At 51.2% G+C, this 21,748-nt stretch overlaps 2 protein-coding genes across 5 annotated transcripts; both read right to left on the minus strand.

Moving 5' to 3' along the window:
- Nucleotides 1-161: 161 nt before the first annotated feature.
- On the minus strand, nucleotides 162-9,836 carry si:ch73-71d17.2 (RPA-related protein RADX). Of its 2 annotated transcripts, none has more exons than XM_047017528.1 (16): nucleotides 9,567-9,836; nucleotides 5,862-6,557; nucleotides 5,542-5,720; nucleotides 5,275-5,440; nucleotides 4,957-5,059; nucleotides 4,702-4,793; nucleotides 3,496-3,621; nucleotides 3,057-3,155; nucleotides 2,796-2,969; nucleotides 2,516-2,640; nucleotides 2,084-2,418; nucleotides 1,945-1,995; nucleotides 1,803-1,852; nucleotides 1,379-1,678; nucleotides 939-1,085; nucleotides 162-423 (listed from the first exon to the last, which is right to left on the minus strand). In XM_047017528.1, the coding sequence occupies exons 1-16, from the start codon at nucleotides 9,571-9,573 to the stop codon at nucleotides 299-301; spliced, it is 2,775 nt and encodes a 924-aa protein (XP_046873484.1). In that variant the 5' UTR covers nucleotides 9,574-9,836; the 3' UTR covers nucleotides 162-298. The 2 variants fall into 2 exon arrangements, with proteins under 2 accessions (XP_046873484.1, XP_046873486.1); XM_047017530.1 differs by having other exon boundaries at nucleotides 5,862-6,565.
- Nucleotides 9,837-10,262: 426 nt separating this feature from the next.
- LOC124465893 (serrate RNA effector molecule homolog) lies at nucleotides 10,263-20,980 on the minus strand. Of its 3 annotated transcripts, XM_047017535.1 has the most exons (21): nucleotides 20,866-20,977; nucleotides 20,222-20,313; nucleotides 20,019-20,141; nucleotides 19,795-19,905; nucleotides 19,562-19,711; nucleotides 19,282-19,473; nucleotides 17,538-17,707; nucleotides 17,264-17,430; nucleotides 16,223-16,342; nucleotides 15,632-15,746; nucleotides 15,336-15,499; nucleotides 14,575-14,636; nucleotides 14,377-14,455; nucleotides 14,090-14,272; nucleotides 13,845-14,009; nucleotides 13,325-13,478; nucleotides 12,869-13,062; nucleotides 12,508-12,658; nucleotides 12,326-12,424; nucleotides 12,087-12,204; nucleotides 10,263-10,481 (listed from the first exon to the last, which is right to left on the minus strand). In XM_047017535.1, the coding sequence occupies exons 2-21, from the start codon at nucleotides 20,254-20,256 to the stop codon at nucleotides 10,406-10,408; spliced, it is 2,628 nt and encodes an 875-aa protein (XP_046873491.1). In that variant the 5' UTR covers nucleotides 20,257-20,313; nucleotides 20,866-20,977; the 3' UTR covers nucleotides 10,263-10,405. The 3 variants fall into 3 exon arrangements, with proteins under 3 accessions (XP_046873491.1, XP_046873489.1, XP_046873490.1); XM_047017533.1 differs by lacking the exons at nucleotides 10,263-10,481; nucleotides 12,087-12,204; nucleotides 12,326-12,424; nucleotides 12,508-12,658 and having other exon boundaries at nucleotides 13,049-13,478; nucleotides 20,222-20,310; nucleotides 20,857-20,980; XM_047017534.1 differs by lacking the exons at nucleotides 10,263-10,481; nucleotides 12,087-12,204; nucleotides 12,326-12,424; nucleotides 12,508-12,658; nucleotides 20,222-20,313 and having other exon boundaries at nucleotides 13,049-13,478; nucleotides 20,857-20,980.
- Between the last annotated feature and the right edge of the window lie 768 nt (nucleotides 20,981-21,748).

Below are 21,748 nucleotides of genomic sequence, written 5' to 3' on the forward strand. Positions count from 1 at the left end.
ATTGTGTGTAACCTGACAAAGGAGTAATAAAGCTGTTTGAATTCCTACACCCAGCAGGAGGGCTCACCTCCACCCCCGCCCCCACATAAGGGGGCTCACCTCCACCCCCACATAGGGGGCTTAGGGTAGGCTCAAGGAACAAGTAGAAGCAACAAGAACATGTTTTGTAACACTGTTTATAGAACAGAAACACTGTTTATAGAATAGAAACACAGAAATTAGAAACACTGTTTATAGAGACTCACAACACTGGCAGTGTGTGCGTGGTGTGTGTGTGTGAGTGTGTGTGGTGTGTGTGTCAGTCTCTCAGAGGGTAGGCTCGTGATAGGACAAGCTCTGTCACGTCTCCGCCCAAAGAACACACCTCCAGGACACACAACAGCCTCTGATTGGACAGCTGCGCTGCCATGGCGATCAGGTCGGCTAGGAGGAGAGGAGCACAGGGAGAACATTACACTGTGATGTGAGTGTCATGTGATGTGATGTGATGTGAGTGTTGTGATGTGATGTGAGTGTGATATGATGTCATGTGATGTCATGTGATGTCATGTGAGTGTCATGTGATGTTATGTGATGTCATGTGATGTGAGTGTGATATGATGTCATGTGATGTGAGTGTCATGTGATGTCATGTGATGTGAGTGTGATATGATGTCATGTGATGTGATGTGAGTGTCATGTGATGTTATGTGATGTCATGTAAGTGTCATGTGATGTTATGTGATGTCATGTGATGTAAGTGTCATATGATGTCATGTGATGTGAGTGTGATATGATGTCATGTGATGTGAGTGTCATGTGATGTGATGTGATGTCATGTGATGTGTGTGTCATGTGAGTGTCGTGTGTGGATGTGAGTGTCGTGTCTGGGTGTGGATGTGAGTGTGAGTGTGATGAGAGTGTGTGTGTATGTGTGTGTGTGTGTGTGAGGGACTCACCAGCAGCAGGGGGTGGTGTGTGAGAGGAGAAGGCTCCATGTTGCAGGATGGAGCTCCAGAGGTTAGCGTGTGTTTGGGGGGGGCAGAGAGGGGGATGGGGAGGGGCGGGCAAAAACACTGCATCCACTACCACCCCATCTGTCAGTGCTGAGGGGGGGAGACAAGGGGGGAGACGGGTAGAGGCAGGGGGGAGACAGGGGGGAGACAGGGGGGGAGACAAGGGGGGGAGACAGGTGAGGCGAGAGACAATGTTATATTGCACAGTGCCTAGTAAATACACACTGTTCCTGATTTAGTGATTGTGTGTCTATAGGGTGTGGTGTGTGTGTGTTGAGTACCTCTCAGGGTTAAGGTGTCGTGTGTGTGTGTGTGTGTTGAGTACCTCTCAGGGTTAAAGTGTAGTGTGTGTGTGTGTGTGTGTGTGTGTGTGTGGTGAGTACCTCTCAGGGTTAGGGTGTAGTGTCCGGTGTAGGAGTGGGCGGGGCTGAAGGTCTCCAGGGCTCCTCTGATTGGACACTTCCGAATGTCCCCGGCCTGCATTGCCAAGGCAACCGACTGTTCCTCCCTCCGCTCATAGCAGAAACGCAGTGGGAGCGTCTCCATGGCAACGCGGGCCATGCCCATGTGGGAGGAGTTGTGGGAGGGGGCGGTGAGGAAGGACTGATCATCATCATCATCATCATCATCATCCTCCTCGTCATTGTTCTGCAGGAACTCCATAGAAGCACTCCACAAGGTTCCTTATACACACACACACAGATGATATAGATGTGTGTGTGTGTGTGTATAATCTGTGTGTTTATATAGATGTGTGTGTGTGTCTAAACACACAGATTATACACACACACACACACACACACTGACCAGTGTGGGAGTCGTCATCTTCCTGGGTGTGTGGTGTGTTGAGGGCCAACCTGCCAACATCTCCAGTTAAAATACATCCCATAATAACACATCAGAGCCTTGTCACCATGGAGACCAAGGCAGGAAGTAACTGTGACCTTACCTCCTCTTCCTGGAAGCTGCTTCTGCTGGCCTGAAGAGTCTCCTCTTAGACCTGACACACACACACACACACACAGAGCAGGTGTCAGGGGAGGAGAAGTGGAGACAGGGCAGATGCAGCTGAGGGAGTCGGGCCTTACCCTGCTGGAAGAGTCTGAAGCCTGGGATTTAATTTGACTGGCGACCCAGATGAGGAGGGGGACAGGCAGGCACTGGAACAGGGGGAGGAGGGTGGGTGAATGGTGGGGGAGAGGTGGTAGGAGATGGGGGAGAGTCTGAGAGGGGAGGAGGGGGTGATGTTAGAGGTGATGGGGGAGAGTCGGAGGGAGGTATTTAGAGAGGTGCTAGGGGAGAAGGAGGAGCGTTTAAAGGGGGAGTGGCAGGGGGAGAATGGGGGGAGGCGGGGGGAGGATGGCGGGAGGCGGGGGGAGGACGGGGCTGAGCGTCTGTCTGTCCACAGCAAACACTGATCCTCCTGCAACAGATATGATGGTCACTACAGGTGTGTGTGTGGTGAGTGTGTGTGTGGTAAGGGTGTGTGTGGTGTGTGTCTGCGTCTGGGTGTATGTTACCTCTCCTCTCCTGCAGTGTGAAACCATGGTGATGGTTGCCTGGATACAGAGTGTACGTTTTTCTCTGTACTGGAGTCTCTTCACCTCCCTCTGAAACTCCTCCCCTCTGAGAAGCTGTGGGACCCCTACACCCACACACACACACACACACACACACACACACACACACAGACACACACACACTCCACATGTTAGTATTACCATTTCCATTCCAAACTGTGTTTTCTTTGAGCCTACATCTTGACCCTTAGCCCTAAGGGTGGTGTGTGGGGTCTCTCACCTTTCTGTCTCCTCATGAAGTTTTCCAAGGTGACAGGAAGGGGTGGGTAGCTAAAGAATCCACCAACCACAGCCCTGTCCAGCACCTGTCCATCATCTAGGCTCTGCAGCCATTGGACGAACTGTCGGACTGGGCGGAGCCTCCTGTAGGGCATCTTTGAGTGGTGGCCTGAGCCTGCAACCAACCAATCAGCAGCAAGGTCATTTAAAATCACTGTGTGTATACAGTGTGTGTGAAGGTGTGTAGGTGTATGTGTGTTACCTGAACAGTACACCTGTGTGTAGCTGGTGGAAGTGAGGTGTTGGTGGGAGGACTCTGGAGACCTGATCAACTTCATCCTGGTTGCCACGACAACCGACACTGCATGAGGACAAGGTAAGATTTGACAGAACTGAAATGTGTGTGTGTGCATGGTGTGTCAAAAGTAGTAGAATTATTACTTCAACATTTCAAAGCTTTTTTCTAAAATGTTTTCCAGAAATATTTTTTCAACCTTTCTAAACTTTTTTTTCAAACATTGTTTTCAACAAACTTTTTTGTTGAAAACTGTTAATAACGTTTTAACCAAAAATATTTATTCAACCTTTAAAAGCTTTTTCTTTAGATTAATTAGATATGTTTAGAAGTCTTCTAATACTTTCTTCTAAAGTATTTGTACTCCCATCTCTGTGTGTGTGTGGTGTGTGTGTGTGGTAATTACATGGGTGTATCTTAGAGTGTGTTTCAGGCTGAGACGTGGAGAAAAGCTGAACAGCGATTGGCTGATCTGTGGTGCCGTCCTCCAATAGCAGCCAGCAATACTCCAACAACCCCGCCCCCTCAGCATCTAGGAGAGGAGAGAGCATCACTACAGGAAACACTGTTCACACAACACAATCACAGTTCATTAGTGTGTTCATACATAATATATATACTACCGTATTTTTCGGAAATAAAACCACGGCTTGTACCCTGATTTGACAGTTTTCTTGTGGTTGTACGGCTTATATTTCGAAGCGGCATACAGCCCGGTTTTAAAACAAAACAAAAAGTGGCTTTGTCCCACAGTCGTACAGACCATGCAGCTAATTTAATGCTCAACACTTGAAGCACCGTAGGAAGGACGGCTAAAACATATTTTCGATGGACAAATGCCTTGATTGCGTTTCTCTGTTCCTAAAAATGAATGCGCTGTCGATGTCTTGTAAAACAGACTCGATGGCAGAATCTACACATCTCAGCTCTCCAGCGGCAGCAGGGTTTGTTGCAAGCACAATGTATGATTCATGTTTGGCTCCCCGCAATGTTTGGGGCTATCTCGTTGTTATGATCAGTGACCTATGCACTTTTGTAAAGCTCTCTCTTGGAAGTCGCTTTGGATAAAAGCGTCTGCTAAATGAATAAATGTAAATGTACATTTGCAAGCTAGCTAAATTTATACTACATTTACATTTAGCAGACGCTCTTATCCAGAGCGACTTACAGTAAGTACAGGGACATTTCCCTGAGGCAAGTAGGTTGAATTGCTTTGCCCAAGGATACATGCCACGCATGTGTGTTAGAGCATGCTGTAAGATCGCCTATAGCCTACTCGTGCATTGTTCATGTTCATTGTTCCCGTATCAAGTGCGGCATATATTTCAGTGCGGGTTAAAATCTGATTTACAAACAGAAAGCTCCCATTGTGGTGGGGTGCAGGTTATAGAAAATGTGGCTTGTTTTCCAAAAAAGACGGAATATATATATATATATATATATATGTATATATATATATATATATAATATATATACAGTGCTAGGCCCTAGGCAAGGTTTGCCTCTACCCCCCCCCCCCCCCCCACCCCAGCTATGTATATATATACATATATATATCTGTCTGCCTGTCTTCTACTGTACCACCATCACCATAACAACCTCTGACCCTCACCCTTGCTCCTGATTCGCTCAGGCCGCCCAGCAAACACCACCAGGCCGATGACATCACAGAGGTTGCCATGAGGGCAGTCGAGGAGTTCCTTCCTGTGAGAGACAGGAAGTTAGACATGAAGACACACAGAAACACCCTCAGCAGTCTGTGTGTGTGTATGAGTGTGTTACACCTATGTGTGTGTTATGCCTGTGTCTGAGTGAATATGTGTGTGTGTGTTACGCCTGTGTGTATGTGTTATGCCTGGGTGTGTACCCGCAGTGGAAGCTGTAGGAGGGGTTTGGCGGTGAGAGGGAAACAGACGATTCTGGGAGGATGGTGATGTCAGCAGCTGGGTTCCTGGAGTTCAGACTGAGCTCTGAGAGAGAGAGGGAGAGAGAGAGAGAGAGAGAGAGAGGGAGGGGGAGAGGGAGAGGGAGAGGGAAGGAGAGAGAGAGAGGGAGAGAGAGAGAGAGAGAGAGAGAGAGAGAGAGAGAAGGGGAAGGGTTAGTGTGTGTGTGAGTTCAGACTGAGCTCTGAGAGAGAGGGAGAGGGGGTTAATGTGTGTGAGTGTGTGTGTGTGTGTGTGTGTACCTATCTCCGCAGGGTCCTGATCCTGGGTTCTGAATGACCTCTTGACCCTGTATCCGACCAGCGACAGCAACTGTCCTTGTCTCAGACTGCGGTACCACTCCACACACACACTGTTCCACAGAACCACACACACACCCGCCGACACGTCACGCACCTCCAGCAGCGCCTGGGAGGGAAGGGGGGAGGGGCGGGAGAACAATAATAATCTGAAGCTTTTGTTTCCATGCTGTGTGTGTGGTGTGTGCATGTGTGTGGTGCTGTACTGACCTTATAAGGACATTCACAATTTGTGTCAGCCTTCCCATAATACACCAGTTTGGACTTGTTCATAACTCTGACCACCAGCCGCCTCCTGGCCCCGCCCCTCTGCCTGGCCCCGCCTCCAGTCCCGCCCCATCGGGAGAACTCTTCCTGAAGCTCTCGAATGGTCACTGCAGGGCTAACCTCTGTAGAACACCCACCATATCATACCATACAGACACCATGCCATATACACACGCGGAAATACAATGACACACATGACCAGCCTGTTCACTTGACAGGCAGCTCTTGCTAGCAGCAACTCTAACCATCCCTCTCCTCTTTACCCTCTCCTTCTTCCTCCTCCGTGTCCGTTAAGTTGTGCGAGGGGGGCGTGTCCCGCCACGCTGCCCCGTAGTAGTCGGTGTTGTTCCACAACGGTAGGTAGGTGTTCCGTTGAGCCCGGAGCGGCAGCAGGAACGGTCCCACCGCTTCCTGTCCGGTGTCCCGGTCCGGATCTCCCCCGGTACTCACCCCGAACCACGGTAACCGCCCCACATTCACCCCAGTCAGTGGCTCGCGCCCGTCGCACGTTTCGCTATCACCCACAACTTCCAGACTTACCACTCGGTAGGTTTTACACGAGCTGCGATCTCTCGCCTCCTCACGCACGGACAGCCCCGGAGCAAAGCTAACGTTCCGTAGCCGGCAGCCGCACCGTAAAATATTCCTTTCAACCAATCCGTTCAGACTTGGGTCGACGGTAACCCGTAATTTACAATCCCCGTCGGTAACAGTAGCATCATACAGACTGTCACTCGGGTGGATGGCCTGCGGGAAAATCACTTGAAACCCAAGGTCCTTCCCGTAGCGCTGGAGAGCCACAAGAAAGAGTGACTCCCGGCACACTACCGTGCAGCTGGACCGCCCGGGGTTCGGTTGGTACCGGGAAAACGTTCTCTGGATTGCGCAGCTGGGGCGCATACTTCCATCCGTCGCCATGTTTACACTCCAGACCATAACAGTGCGGTGCATTGTGGGAGCTAGTTGTCTCGTGGGAGAAGCAGAGATCAGAGAGGTTGGTGTTTTAGACAAAAATGCAATAGATTCGAAATATCTTTAGACAGATATGTGGTTACATTTTACTGTACCTACAGAGAAGTCGATAATAAATGATTCAACATCAAAGTCAAAGTGGTTTATTTATTACGTGCACCTTATAACAAGGTTACTCTGAACAATGACATTATCAGGATATGGCTAGCAACAGCTACACAGTAGACATAAATACAATATAGGCTATTAAATAAGAACTGATATAATACATGAAAATAGATGCTTTAATTTCCAACAAGAATAGAAAAGAGAGGACAGAGGAAGAGAAAGAAAGGGCTTGTAGAAGAGGAGGAGATAGAAACAAGGAGAGAGACAGGAGGAGAGAGAAGAAGAAAGGCGGCGGAGAGAAAAGGAGAGAGAAAATAGGAGAGAGAAAGGAAGAGGAGAGAAGAAGAGAGAAAGAAAGAGGAGGAGCGAGAAAGAGAGAGAAGAAGAGAGAAAGGAAGAGGAGGAGAGAGAAGAGGAGAGAGAAAAAGAGAGAAGGAGAGAGAAAGGAAGAGGGGGAGAGAGAAGAAGAGAGAAAGGAAGAGGAGGAGAGAGAAGAAGAGAGAAAGGAAGAGGAGGAGAGAGAAACAAGGAGAGAGACAGGAGGAGAGAGAATAAGAGAGATAGGCGGAGGAGGAGAGAGAAGGAGAGGGGGCTGGAATGAGAGCAATATGAGCACAGTTGAAGAACACGATTTAGACTTGTAAACACATGATTGAAAACAGCTGCCACTTCACTGGCTGTGTTTATATGTAAGATATGTGTGCACGTGCTAGTGTGCGTGTACTAGGGGCGAGCCAGGCTGTGTGTGTGGTTTCTGGTCTGTCTGTGTGGTCTACTATGTGTGTGTGTGTGTAGTTGCTCATCTGAGTGTGTGTGGTCGAACGTGTGTGTGTGTCTGAGGCAGCTCATCATTTGTGTGTGTTGGTGTGTTTGTCTCTCCCTCCTCCTTCTCACAGCCATCCTGTTTCCATTCCAGGTCGTGAAAGAGGAAGTGGACATGGACCAGTTCCTGCTCCTCCAGAGGGGGGCGGAGCTGATGGAGGTTCTGAAGGCGGAGCTAGCCAGGTAGTAGAGGAGGGGGTTGAGGACACTGTTTCCCGCTGCCAGACACAATGTCACCACCAACACCCTCTGCACCGTAACCATGGCGCCGCAGGGCCACCCCCCCCGGATGGCGTGCAGGTGTACGGTCCGAGCCACGTGATAGGGCAGGAAGCAGAGCAGGAAGGTGACGGTCACCATGGAGACCAAACGCACCGAGCGACTTTCCCTCCCGCGTCGCCGTGGCGACAGGCGAAACGTGGACGCCCTCAGGCGGCGGACGATGCTGCCGTGGCAACTGAGGAGGGTGAGGAAGGGGAAGAGGAACCCCAGAGCCAGTGCCACGTAGTTGAGGGCAAAGACACGTTCCCACGACGGCAGCCCTGAGGGCTCGAAGCAGCGTACAAGCCCCGCCCTCTCCTTCACCCCCTGCAGGAGGAAAGGGACGGAGGCCCCACCCACAAATAGCCAGACTGCCAGGCAGGCCAATGAGGCACGGGTGGGCGTGGCCTGGCTTCGGTGCTGCAGGGGACGGACCACAGCCAGCCATCTGAGCACGCTCAGTCCGGTCAGGAAGAGAACGCTGGTGTAGAGGTTCAGATAGAAGCAGAACACACACATCCGACACAGCCAATCAGGGAAGTTCCAGCGTGCACCCTGGAAGTAATAGGCCAATCGCAGCGGCAGGGTGAGGGAGAAGCTGGCGTCTGACAGGGCAAGGTTGGTCATGAGGACGGAGGAGGCAGATCGTCGTGGCGACAGAAACAGGAAGACGACCAGAGCCCCTCCGTTGCTTAGAAATGCCACAGGAAACACCAGCAGGTAGGTGTAGGTGTAGGCGCGGTACTTGAAGTCATCGTCACTATGCATACAAGTGAAGTTGCTGAACGATGTTGTCACGGTGAGGTTGCCCAGGGTGACGCCTGGGGTCATGTGGGGGAAAGGGGAGGAGTCAGGCCCCATAACTGAGGAGAAACACACACACTTCATCATCTTCATCATGATCATGATCATCTTCATCATCAGCAGGCCGTGCACTTCCTGGAACATTTGCATACATACTGAGATGTAAACTTGGCGTGTGTGTAAGGTCTGTGTGTGACGTGTGTGTATTTGCATGTGGTTGTGGAGTGTGTATGTCTGGTATGGTGTGTGTGTGTTGTGTAAGTGTGTAACGCGCGCGGTGTGAAGGCCGGGGCTCGTGCCTGGACAGCAGTGAAACAGAAGCGTCCTTGTTCTAACCCTGAGCTCGCTCCTAAACGTTGGCCGTATGCAAATCACAGAACACACCTGCAGTGCCCCCACACAACAATAAATAACTTCACTTAGAAATACATTATCTAAAAAATACACAGTTTAGCACGCAACTACATGCGCATTTAGTCCTAATTCTATTCTCAGGATTCGGCTCATTGTTATCTAGGCTACATGAAATGTAATCAAACGAGTTGAACTTGTTGAACCGTGTTCTGATCCAGCTGTCGAGGCTGAACAGAATCAGCCTCGACAGCTCAATCAAATGAGCCATCTACTGACAACAGGTCAACGGAGTGAATTAACAGTCAAGTGTAAGTAAATGTACATACAGAATGTACAAGGCACTTGGTAAATGTTTAGAATTAATGTATTAAGTAGATGTAAAAAAAATTATGAAAGTGAAACCATTTCTGAATGGGCAATAAAGCATTCATGTATTCTATAATGTCTGCAACTGATGTTATCCCAGCGAGTTTCAGGAGACGCAGAGAAACACTGAAGGAACGCTTTTCAGTGCGAGTATCAGAAACTAGGAGATCCTTCATGCTTTCCTCTGCCTTGTGTGTACTCAAAAGTTTAAATAGCTTATATACTTTACGTTATTTTGACTACATTATTCTAACCTTGGTTGGATAGAGTTGAGCACTCACCTGTCATACTGTACGAGCACCCATGCTGTCGTCGACCCGGTGTCCCGGAATGCTAAAGGAAGGTTTACCACCGCTTCCACCCATGCCTCAGGGTGAGTCGCAAGTCAACTAACTTGGCAACAAAAGAAGGCAGTTCCACGGAAGCGAGAACTGGGCAACCGGCCAACTGTTCCTTCAGCTCTCCAATAATCCACCCGCCTCTCTTTCATTCCTCTTCACCCTCCCTCTCCAACATCTCCATCCATCCCTCTGCTCCAGGTGGAGGGAGATGAGAGGAGGGAGGGAAAAAGAGCTAAAAAGAGAGACGGAAGAGAGAAAGTGGAGAATGCGGAGGAGAGGAGAATGGGCAAAGAGGTACAGGAAGGAGGAAGATTGCTGAACCGCTATTGGCTGGACAGGAGAGAGGAGGCGGGGTGTTTTGTGTATAATGTTTTAATTGGTAGTTATAACAATTGGTAACAACAATAACCATTGGTCCTTGATGGGGAGGGGTGTTAACCTCCCGTCACACACACACACACACTCTCATACACACACATATACACACGCTCTCACACACACACTATCATACACACACACTATCATACACACACACGCTCTCACACACGCTCTCTCAGACACACACGCTCTCTCTCTCTCTCTCTCTCTCTCTCTCTCTCTCTCTCTCTCTCTCTCTCTCTCTCTCTCTCTCTCTCTCTCTCACACACACACGCGTGCGCTCTCTCTCTCACACACAAACACACACATGCACACACACACACACAGGCTCTCACAAAGACTCTCTCTGTGTACATGGTGAGGTGAGGACAGGTGTTCAGGGAGGGGTGAGGAGGGGGGAGTCAGAAGAAGTCCACATCCTCTGGAGCGTCCAGGTCTCTGTACTCTATGATGCTGCGAGGGTCTCCACGCATCCCCCTGCACACACACATACACAGAGCAATATTAACACTAATCCTAATGAGCCAAACTTACCACTGGTGTGTACCACACACACACACACACACCTGGTGCGTACCACACACATTCACACACACACACACCTGGTGCGTACCACACACATTCACACACACACACACCTGGTGCGTACCACACACACACACACACACACACCTGGTGCGTACCACACACATTCACACACACACACACCTGGTGCGTACCACACACATTCACACACACACACACCTGGTGCGTACCACACACACACACACACCTGGTGCGTACCACACACACACACACACACACCTGGTGCGTACCACACACATTCACACACACACACACCTGGTGCGTACCACACACACACACACACCTGGTGCGTACCACACACACACACACACACACCTGGTGCGTACCACACACACACACACACCTGGTGCGTACCACACACACACACACACACACCTGGTGCGTACCACACACACACACACACCTGGTGCGTACCACACACACACACACACACACCTGGTGCGTACCACACACACACACACACACACCTGGTGCGTACCACACACACACACACACCTGGTGCGTACCACACACACACACACACACACCTGGTGCGTACCACACACACACACACACCTGGTGCGTACCACACACACACACACACACCTGGTGCGTACCACACACACACACACCTGGTGCGTACCACACACACACACACACACCTGGTGCGTACCACACACACACACCTGGTGCGTACCACACACACACACACACCTGGTGCGTACCACACACACACACACACCTGGTGCGTACCACACACACACACACACCTGGTGCGTACCACACACACACACACACCTGGTGCGTACCACACACACACACACCTGGTGCGTACCACACACACACACACACACCTGGTGCGTACCACACACACACACCTGGTGCGTACCACACACACACACACCTGGTGCGTACCACACACACACACACACCTGGTGTGTACCACACACACACACACACACACACACACCTGGTGCGTACCACACACACACACACACCTGGTGCGTACCACACACACACACACCTGGTGCGTACCACACACATTCACACACACACACACCTGGTGCGTACCACACACACACACACACCTGGTGCGTACCACACACACACACACACCTGGTGCGTACCACACACACACACACACCTGGTGCGTACCACACACACACACACACCTGGTGCGTACCACACACACACACACACCTGGTGCGTACCACACACACACACACACCTGGTGCGTACCACACACACACACACACCTGGTGCGTACCACACACACACACACACCTGGTGCGTACCACACACACACACACACCTGGTGCGTACCACACACACACACACACCTGGTGCGTACCACACACACACACACACCTGGTGCGTACCACACACACACACACACCTGGTGCGTACCACACACACACACACACCTGGTGCGTACCACACACACACACACACCTGGTGCGTACCACACACACACACACACCTGGTGCGTACCACACACACACACACACACACACACACCTGGTGCCACTGCTGCGACTCCTCCCAGGGTAGCCTCCATGTCCTCCATGTCCACGGAAGTTGTCATAGTTACCGCGGCCTGCTCCGAACTGGTGATGGGGATATTGGGGGCCACCACCTGAAACACACACGGTCACACACACACACACACACACGGTCACACACACACCCCATCCTGAATATATATTTCCTGTCTTCCAGGTTACCTAAGGTGACCGTGGTGACGGAGGTGTGTTTACCTGGGAAGCCGGGCATGGGGAGGCGGGGCTGAGGGGGGTATCCCAGAAGGCTTTGCCCCTGAGACTGACCAGGAAACCCCATCCCAGGAAGAGGAGCACCTACACACACACAGTTTGAAGAAGTGTAACAAAAGAAGATCCGGTTCAGGTGTGTGTGTTCATGCGTGTGTGTGTGTTCTCACCTTGGGAGGGAGGGGGGAGGGGCTTGTTCTCTGGGAGGGCGGGTCTTTTGGCATCAGACAGGAAGTTGTTGAAGAAGTCGACTTCCTTCCTGACCTGAGTCACCTTGTCTCCATGCTTGTTCAGGATGTGTTTACGGACAAACTCTGGAGCCTGGGGACACACCATCAGTTTAGTGTCAGAATACTGGATCCACAAACATCACCACACACACACACACACACCCCCACACACACACACACACACCCACACCCACACACCCACACCCACACACACACTGACAGATCAGTGTTTCTATGTTGATTGGGCTTGTTCAGACAGACCTGCCCCCACTGCTAGAGGAAACACTGCAGATGGTCTAACCTTGAACTTCTTCCCACTCAGCGGACACAGCCACTTGTCCTTCCCCAGCTCCTGGCTGTTGGCTGCCAGGAACTTCTCCACTTCCTGCTCCGCCTCTTTCCTGCCCAGGAGCCCCGCCTCCTCCTCAGACACCTGCTCTGATTCGCTGAGGAGAGGAGACAGACGCTGCTCACACACACGCTGCCACTCAGACACTGCACACACACACGCACGCATGCACACACAGGTGTTATAGTTAGAGGTGTGAATAAATACACAGGTGTGTGTGTGAGGTGTGTGTGTGTGTGTACCCTGGTGTTGGCTGACTCTGTTGGGGGGTACAGGGCCTCTGACATGCAGCATGCCACAGTGTGTGTGAGGTGTGTGTGTGTACCCTGGTGCTGGCTGACTCTGTTGGGGGGTACAGGGCCTCTGACATGCAGCATGCCACAGTGTGTGTGAGGTGTGTGTGTGTACCCTGGTGCTGGCTGACTCTGTTGGGGGGTACAGGGCCTCTGACATGCAGCAGGCCACAGCGGTGGGGCATCTCATCCTCTGCAGGATAGTCACAGCTGTTGTAGTAGTCTACTGAGTGGACCACCCGCAGGTAGAGGGCCAGCCTGTCCAGGACCTGGGGGGGAACACAGGGTGGGTCAGAGAGGGGGGATGGGTCACAGGGTGGGTCAGAGAGGGGGGATGGGTCACAGGGTGGGTCAGAGAGGGGGGATGGGTCACAGGGTGGGTCAGAGAGGGGGGATGGGTCACAGGGTGGGTCAGAGAGGGGGGATGGGTCACAGGGTGGGTCAGAGAGGGGGGATGGGTCACAGGGTGGGTCAGAGAGGGGGGATGGGTCACAGGGTGGGTCAGAGAGGGGGGATGGGTCACAGGGTGGGTCAGAGAGGGGGGATGGGTCACAGGGTGGGTCAGAGAGGGGGGATGGGTCACAGGGTGGGTCAGAGAGGGGGGATGGGTCACAGGGTGTGTGAGTGTGTGTCACCTTGACCAGCTTGTCGTCTCTCTCCACAGTGATCTCCCCGGGGGCGGAGTCTTTAGTGGGGTCGGCAGGGTCGTTGCCCCCGGAAACGCCGGTTAGCTCCTCCTCCTCAGCGCTGACCTCCTCTATGAGGTAATCAGTGATGTTCTCCAGCACAGGGTTGGAGGGCTGTTCCACACACACACAGTTCCAGGTCCACACACAGTTCCACACACAGGTCCACACACTTCAGCCCTCCCATGCCTCACCTGTCTCCCCCCCTCCTCCCCCCCCCTCCAGAGGGCGTGTCTGGTGTCCAGGGTCTGGACCAGCCGTGCTGACAGCTTGATGTCGTGTCTGAGGATGGAGCGATGCTGGGTCAGTCCAGACACGCTCCGGACACGTCGGGCCAGGTCCCTGTTCACCACCGGGGCCAGCTCGCAGTCACGCAGCTGCACCAAGCATCACCACAGCTACCGTTACCACAGCTACCGTTACCATGATTACAACTACATCTTCACCAGCGGTAACTCCCTTAACACACACACACACATACCCTGATGTTCTGCAGGTTCCAGCAGATCTCTTTGATATTCACACTTCGGTCAAACGTCACCCAGCACCTCCTGTAGAACCTACACACACACACACACACACACACACCATGAACACACATCCAGCACCTCCTGTAGAACCTGCACACACACCATGAACACACACACCATGAACAGCAGTGAAGGTGTACCCGTCTCACCTGTGTTCAGGCTGGGGGTCGGACAGCGCCACCCTCAGGAACCCTGGGAACCTGCGACACAACTACACACACACATACACACACACACAGATCATACACACCATACAGACACACTGAATCCTTCTGCTAGAACTGATGTGAAGGTGTTGTGCTGCGTGCCTAACCCTAACCCTGTGAAGGTGTTGTGCTGCGTGCCTAACCCTAACCCTGTGAAGGTGTTGTGCTGCGTGCCTAACCCTAACCCTGTGAAGGTGTTGTGCTGCGTGCCTAACCCTAACCCTGTGAAGGTGTTGTGCTGCGTGCCTAACCCTAACCCTGTGAAGGTGTTGTGCTGCGTGCCTAACCCTAACCCTGTGAAGGTGTTGTGCTGCGTGCATAACCCTAACCCTGTAGAGGTGTTGTGCTGCGTGCCTAACCCTAACCCTGTGAAGGTGTTGTGCTGCGTGCCTAACCCTAACCCTGTGAAGGTGTTGTGCTGCGTGCCTAACCCTAACCCTGTGAAGGTGTTGTGCTGCGTGCCTAACCCTAACCCTGTGAAGGTGTTGTGCTGCGTGCCTAACCCTAACCCTGTGAAGGTGTTGTGCTGCGTGCCTAACCCTAACCCTGTGAAGGTGTTGTGCTGCGTGCCTAACCCTAACCCTGTGAAGGTGTTGTGCTGCGTGCCTAACCCTAACCCTGTGAAGATGTTGTGCTGCGTTCCTAACCCTAACCCTGTGAAGGTGTTGTGCTGCGTTCCTAACCCTAACCCTAACTCTACTCACAGCAGTGATCTCCTCTTTAGAGATGGATGGGGCCAGACTCCTGATGAACAGAGAGGTGGTGAGGTGGAGCGGTCTGGGCTGAGCCGAACCCTTCTCCTCCTCCCTCCCCCTCTCCTCCTCCCTCCCCCGCTCCTGCCCCCTCTCCTTCCTCCGCTCGCCCCTGTCTGAAACACGCACACACACACACACACAGGGGTTAGAGTGCTGCTAAAAGTGTGATGAAGTAGTCAGTAGACCAGCAGTACAGAGCAGTGACAGTGTGTGTGTAAGACGGGTAATCATATAATGAGTGTCACCTTCCTCTCCCTCCTCCTCCTCCTCCTCCTCTCCCTCCTCTGAGGGGGAGGAGTCACTGTCGGAGCCACTCCCCTCCCCGCTGTCAGCTGACGCACTCCGCTTCCTCTTCCTGGCCTAGGAGGAAGGGGCGGGGCTTGGTGTGAGCAATGGTAGATTGGTGGACTGTATTTACATACTACATTTAACAACACCTCACGGTACACCCAAACACCTTTGGAGCTGCCTCTTATTCACACACTGACCCTGTACAGCTGCCTCTTTTTTACACACTCACCCTGTACAGCTGCCTCGTATTTACACACTGACCCTGTACAGCTGTCTCTTATTTACACACTCACCCTGTACAGCTGCCTTTTTTTACACACTCACCCTGTACAGCTGCCTCTTTTTTACACACTCACCCTGCACAGCTGCCTCTTATTTACACACTCACCCTGTACAGCTGCCTCTTATTTACACACTCACCCTGTACAGCTGCCTCTTATTTACACACTCACCCTGTACAGCTGCCTCTTATTTACACACTCACCCTGTACAGCTGCCTCTTATTTACACACTCACCCTGACCCCTGATCCCACCCGACACTCACTTTTACCATCACAGTCTTCTTCTTCTCCTCCTTCTCTTCCCCCTCTTCTCCCTCTTCCCCCTCTTCCTCTCCTCCTTCTGCTTTCTCTCCATTTTGCTGCTTGGACTCCTCACCTCCCTCCTGAAAGAGAAAGAGGGAGAGATTTCATTTAATTGTTATTAAGATCCCCATTAGTGGCCCATTTAATGGCAGCTAATCTTCCTGGGGTCCTCTTTAAAATATTCACAACATCAAATTACACAAAGCAATAACAACACAAATTACAATCAAAAGAATTCAAACATTGCAATTACATTCAAAATATTACTATATTATTTATTATTATAAAGAACATGACAATTTCCAGCTTTCACAAGGTCATTTGTAGCAATTCCTGGGTTACTGTCCTCCTAAATTTATATTTATTCTGAATAATGCGTGATGAGACAGAGAGTCGATTCCAAATAGATATTGCTCTGTAAAGTGATGTGCGTTTCAGAAAAATAGTCCTGGGAAGCGGAAGTTTTAGGTCACCACCTAGTGCCTGCCTGGTGGCATATAGAGATGGGAGAGAGAAGGAGAGAGGGATGGAGAGGGTGGGAGCGATGGAGAGAGGGATGGAGAGAGAAGGAGAGAGGGATGGAGAGGGTGGGAGCGATGGAGAGAGGGATGGAGAGGGTGGGAGAGATGGAGAGAGGGATGGAGAGGGTGGGAGCGATGGAGAGAGGGATGGAGAGGGTGGGAGCGATGGAGAGAGGGATGGAGAGGGTGGGAGAGATGGAGAGAGAAGGAGAGAGGGATGGAGAGGGTGGGAGCGATGGAGAGAGGGATGGAGAGGGTGGGAGAGATGGAGAGAGAAGGAGAGAGGGATGGAGAGGGTGGGAGAGATGGAGAGAGAAGGAGACAGAGATAGGAGGAGACAGAAAGAGTGATAGGGAGAGAGAAGGAGGGAGAGGTATGTAGAGAGGGATGTAGAGAGAGAGAGAGAGAGAGAGAGAGAGAGAGAGAGAGAGAGAGAGAGAGAGAGAGAGAGAGAGGGGGATGATGAGACATGCGTGTTACCTGGTTGTGTGTCTGGATAGGGGGGGAGGGGGGGTCTCCAGGGGGGGTCTTCTCCTTCCTGGAGGGCGCTGCCTCCCCCTTCTCCCCCCCCACCTCCCCCGTCTCCCCTGTCGTCAGCTCCAGAACCTGCAGGTCATGATCTGTCCCTCCCTCCATCTTTATCACCGCTGAGGAGAACAGGTTACATATCACTCTATCATCCCTCCATCTTTATCACCGCTGAGGAGAACAGCTTACATATAACTCTATCACCCCCTCCACCCCCCGCCCTCACCTGCATCCAGCAGTTTGAGGATGGCAGGGGCGTGTTCCATGTCAAGTGACAGGTTGTCCATCCAACCGTTGTCCAGCAGGAAGAGGAAGACACCTAGTCGGTTCCTGAGAGCAGCGAGAGACTCCGCCCTCCTCAGCCCCACCTCATCTGGGTGGTACTTAGACCTGAACCTGAAAAACATTTTGTCATTTAGCAGACGGAATTATCCAAAGCGACTAGTTACACACGTTACCCTACCATACACATGTTACCCTACCATACACATGTTACCCTACCATACACGTTGCCCTACACATGTTACCCTACACATGTTACCCTACACATGTTACCCTACACATGTTACCCTACACATGTTACCCACACGTTACCCACACATGTTACCCTACACATGTTACCCTACACATGTTACCCACACATGTTACCCACCCATGTTACTCACACGTTACCCACACGTTACCATACACGTTACCCTACACATGTTACCCTACACATGTTACCCTACACATGTTACCCTACACATGTTACCCTACCATACACGTTGCCCTACACATGTTACCCTACACATGTTACCCTACACATGTTACCCTACACATGTTACCCACACGTTACCCTACACATGTTACCCTACACATGTTACCCACACGTTACCCACACATGTTACCATACACATGTTACCCACACGTTACCCACACATGTTACCCTACACATGTTACCCTACACATGTTACCCTACCATACACATGTTACCCACACATGTTACCCTACACATGTTACCCTACACATGTTACCCTACACATGTTACCCTACACATGTTACCCTACCATACACGTTGCCCTACACATGTTACCCTACACATGTTACCCTACACATGTTACCCTACACATGTTACCCACACGTTACCCTACACATGTTACCCTACACATGTTACCCACACGTTACCCACACATGTTACCATACACATGTTACCCACACGTTACCCACACATGTTACCCTACACATGTTACCCTACACATGTTACCCACACATGTTACCCACCCATGTTACTCACACGTTACCCACACGTTACCATACACGTTACCCTACACATGTTACCATACACATGTTACCATACACATGTTACCCACACATGTTACCCTACCATACACATAATACCCTACCATACACATAATACCCTACCATACACATGTTACCATACACATGTTACCCTACACATGTTACCCACACATGTTACCCTACCATACACATGTTACCCACACATGTTACCCTACACATGTTACCCTACACATGTTACCCTACACATGTTACCCTACACATGTTACCCTACACATGTTACCCACACATGTTACCCTACACATGTTACCCTACACATGTTACCCTACCATACACATGTTACCCTACACATGTTACCCTACACATGTTACCCTACCATACACATGTTACCCACACATGTTACCCTACACATGTTACCCTACACATGTTACCCTACCATACACATGTTACCCTACACATGTTACCATACACATGTTACCCTACACATGTTACCATACACATGTTACCATACACATGTTACCATACACATGTTACCCTACACATGTTACCCTACACATGTTACCCACACATGTTACCCTACCATACACATGTTACCCTACACATGTTACCCTACACATGTTACCCTACACATGTTACCCTACACATGTTATCCTAGCACAGAGCAGGGGGTGAGAGGTGTGTGTGTGTGTGCTCACCACTCCTCCTCCTTGTGCAGCAGGAAGAAGTCATGCAGCTGCTGTCGTCTGTAGTCGATCTTGTACTGGTTGTACCTCTTCACAGCCTCCGTCTCATCCACACTGTCGTCGCTGGACAGCAGGAACTCCTTGAAGCTGCGCATGGAGGGCGGGGCGGGGGGAGGGAGGTCTGGGTCGGACATCCCTCCCAGTCTGGGGGAGGACCAGGTACAGAGCTCAGGGGAAGAACAACATACAGAGGCAGAAGATCACAAGAGCTGGATCTCTCAGTGTGTCCTACCTGCCCTGTAGAGGGTGTGTGTGGTGCGGGTGCAGGGGGGCCATGTCAGGGGGGCCCCAGCCCTGGGGTCCAGGAGGGGGGGGGTAGGGGGGTCCTCCCCCGTACGGCAGCTCATAGCCCCCCCTGTAGGGTTCTCCTCGATGTTCCTCCCTGTGGCGGGGCGGGACGGTTACTACACACACACACAGGACATTGGGCTTGGTCTGCAGGACACACACACACTGCTGGCGTACCAGTCCCTCCTCATGCGTTTGTGCTGGGGGCTGATGTGTCTTGGAGGAGAGAAGCGCTCCCTGCGCCCCCGATCGTAGTCCCTCCTCCTCTCACGAACACGCTCCCAGTCCCTGCACACACAAACACTGTTACACATTGATCACGGACACCTTTCCAGTCCCTGCACACACACAGGTTACAATATACACCCTAAAAGGCATGTGAGTCTCCAGTGCGTGCTCACCGTTCCGGCCAGTCCTCGCGGCGCCGGTCCTCCCTTTCTCTGGACCGGTCTATTTCGCTCCTTTCCCGCCGGAACTTGTCCCGCCGCCGGCGGTCGAACTCGTCATCGCTGTCTGCCATCGCTCTACGGCACAGACAAGGCAAGAGTCACACCTCGAACGCCCGGTTTGGACTAGCGGGTAACTCTGCTACTCTGGTATATACCTGCGCTTGGGACCCGGATTCACATGCCGACCCATATCCCTGCCTCGCTCTCTCTTGTCTCCGCTGAACAGTACTGGCACAAAGAACTCCTGCATTTAACCATGTAACACAAACCTGCTCACAAACTCTCAAGAACAAGGAACACTGAAGATTGATATGCGGTGCCTACAGGCTGCAACGGGCACCGAGCAGGAATATGGGGGCTGAAAGATCCGCTAGCCGAGCTGCTGTACCATGTCTATCCCAGCATGCTGACCCGTACAGTTTCCCAACTTCCAGCACTTTAAACAGATTAGCTAACTAGGTATCTGGTCCACTAGCTGGGTTTAGCTGTATGCTAGTCAGATAAATATCACATCTTAGTAGATAAACAACTTAATAATTTACTAACATGTTTTAGAGTGTTTGTTGGTGAGCTCGCCGTGGTTGCTGTGCTAACATTCCTCAACAAAGAAAGTCTAACTTGTTAGCTTAGCCTCCCTAGGCTAGCTTCAGGAAGCTGCTGCTAACCTAGCTTAGCTCAACGTTCAAGCTAACACATGCCGGCTCAGTTCAACAGCATTCATTTGCCTAAACACATACGCATGATCGTGGTAAACATGACAGCGTGTAGATACTCGGTGCAGATAGTTTACCTGGTATATATATATATATATATATATATATGTATGTGCGTATATCTGTATCTCCCGGTTTGCACAAGGTTGCTAACTGGCGCGCGTGAGTCTACCAACAATAGATCCCGTCGCGGTGCGCGTGCGCAAGAGGAGGAGTCTAACCGCTTCCACTCCGACACCGTTCAACCCAAGATTCAAATAGTCAAACCTGACACTGTTAGCGTGGAATATAGTCGACTAACACTCACCAAGTATAGTTTGACTAAATGTTAAACGCTGTAACGCATATGTACTGGTATTACATCCAAACGGGCTGTTGTTTAAGAAGAGCGCCCGTTCCTAGGCTGTAGTTGGTTTATTTGATCACATGGGGGAACCAGAGGCCCATGCGATTCACCTGAGCGGTCTGGAATGAAACGAGTTCCGTCTATCTGTGAGAGTATGTGTGTGTGTGTGTGTGTGTGTGTGTGTGTGTGTCTGCTGTCTGTCTGTCTGTCTGTGAAAGAGAGTGAGTACGTAGGTGTGTTAGTATATGTGTGGTTTCTACATTTAGTCATTTAGCAAACGCTCTTATCCAGAGAGTGTTTCTAAAACACAGGAGTGCAGAAAAAGGAAGCACCTGGTATCCTGAATCAAACACACACACACACACTCCAACATGCCAAACACACTCACGCCAACACCTTGTGTGTATATAGTGATTAGTGTGTTATACAGTATGTTGTTCATGTCCCACCCCACTGACACTGCCATCAACACCCTGTTATCCACTTTAACTGCATCACTGGACACACTTCTCCTCCTTTGAGAAAAAAGTTGCTGACATTAGCAGTCGGTTCCCTGAACCCACCTTTCCTACCCTCTCACCCTCCATGACTGACCCAACTAAATGTCTAAACTCTTTCTCTCC

The sequence above is a fragment of the Hypomesus transpacificus genome, unplaced genomic scaffold, assembly GCF_021917145.1.
Source record: "Hypomesus transpacificus isolate Combined female unplaced genomic scaffold, fHypTra1 scaffold_61, whole genome shotgun sequence".
In the NCBI taxonomy this organism is placed as follows: Eukaryota; Metazoa; Chordata; class Actinopteri; order Osmeriformes; family Osmeridae; genus Hypomesus; species Hypomesus transpacificus.

Bases quoted from the DNA above. Each gene is read 5' to 3' on its own strand.
- si:ch73-71d17.2 (XM_047017528.1), bottom strand. The intron at 4,794-4,956 runs GTACACACCCAG...TGTCTCTCACAG, and splicing joins TCCTACAGCTTCCACTGCGG to GAAGGAACTCCTCGACTGCC. The intron at 424-938 runs GTGAGTCCCTCA...CTCTCCTCCTAG, and splicing joins CACACCACCCCCTGCTGCTG to CCGACCTGATCGCCATGGCA.
- LOC124465893 (XM_047017535.1), bottom strand. From the start codon at position 20,256: ATGGGTCGGCATGTGAATCCGGGTCCCAAGCGCAG. The intron at 15,747-16,222 runs GTGAGTGTCGGG...CCTTCCTCCTAG, and splicing joins AGAAGACTGTGATGGTAAAA to GCCAGGAAGAGGAAGCGGAG. The intron at 12,659-12,868 runs GTTAGACCATCT...GTGTGTCCCCAG, and splicing joins TGAGTGGGAAGAAGTTCAAG to GCTCCAGAGTTTGTCCGTAA.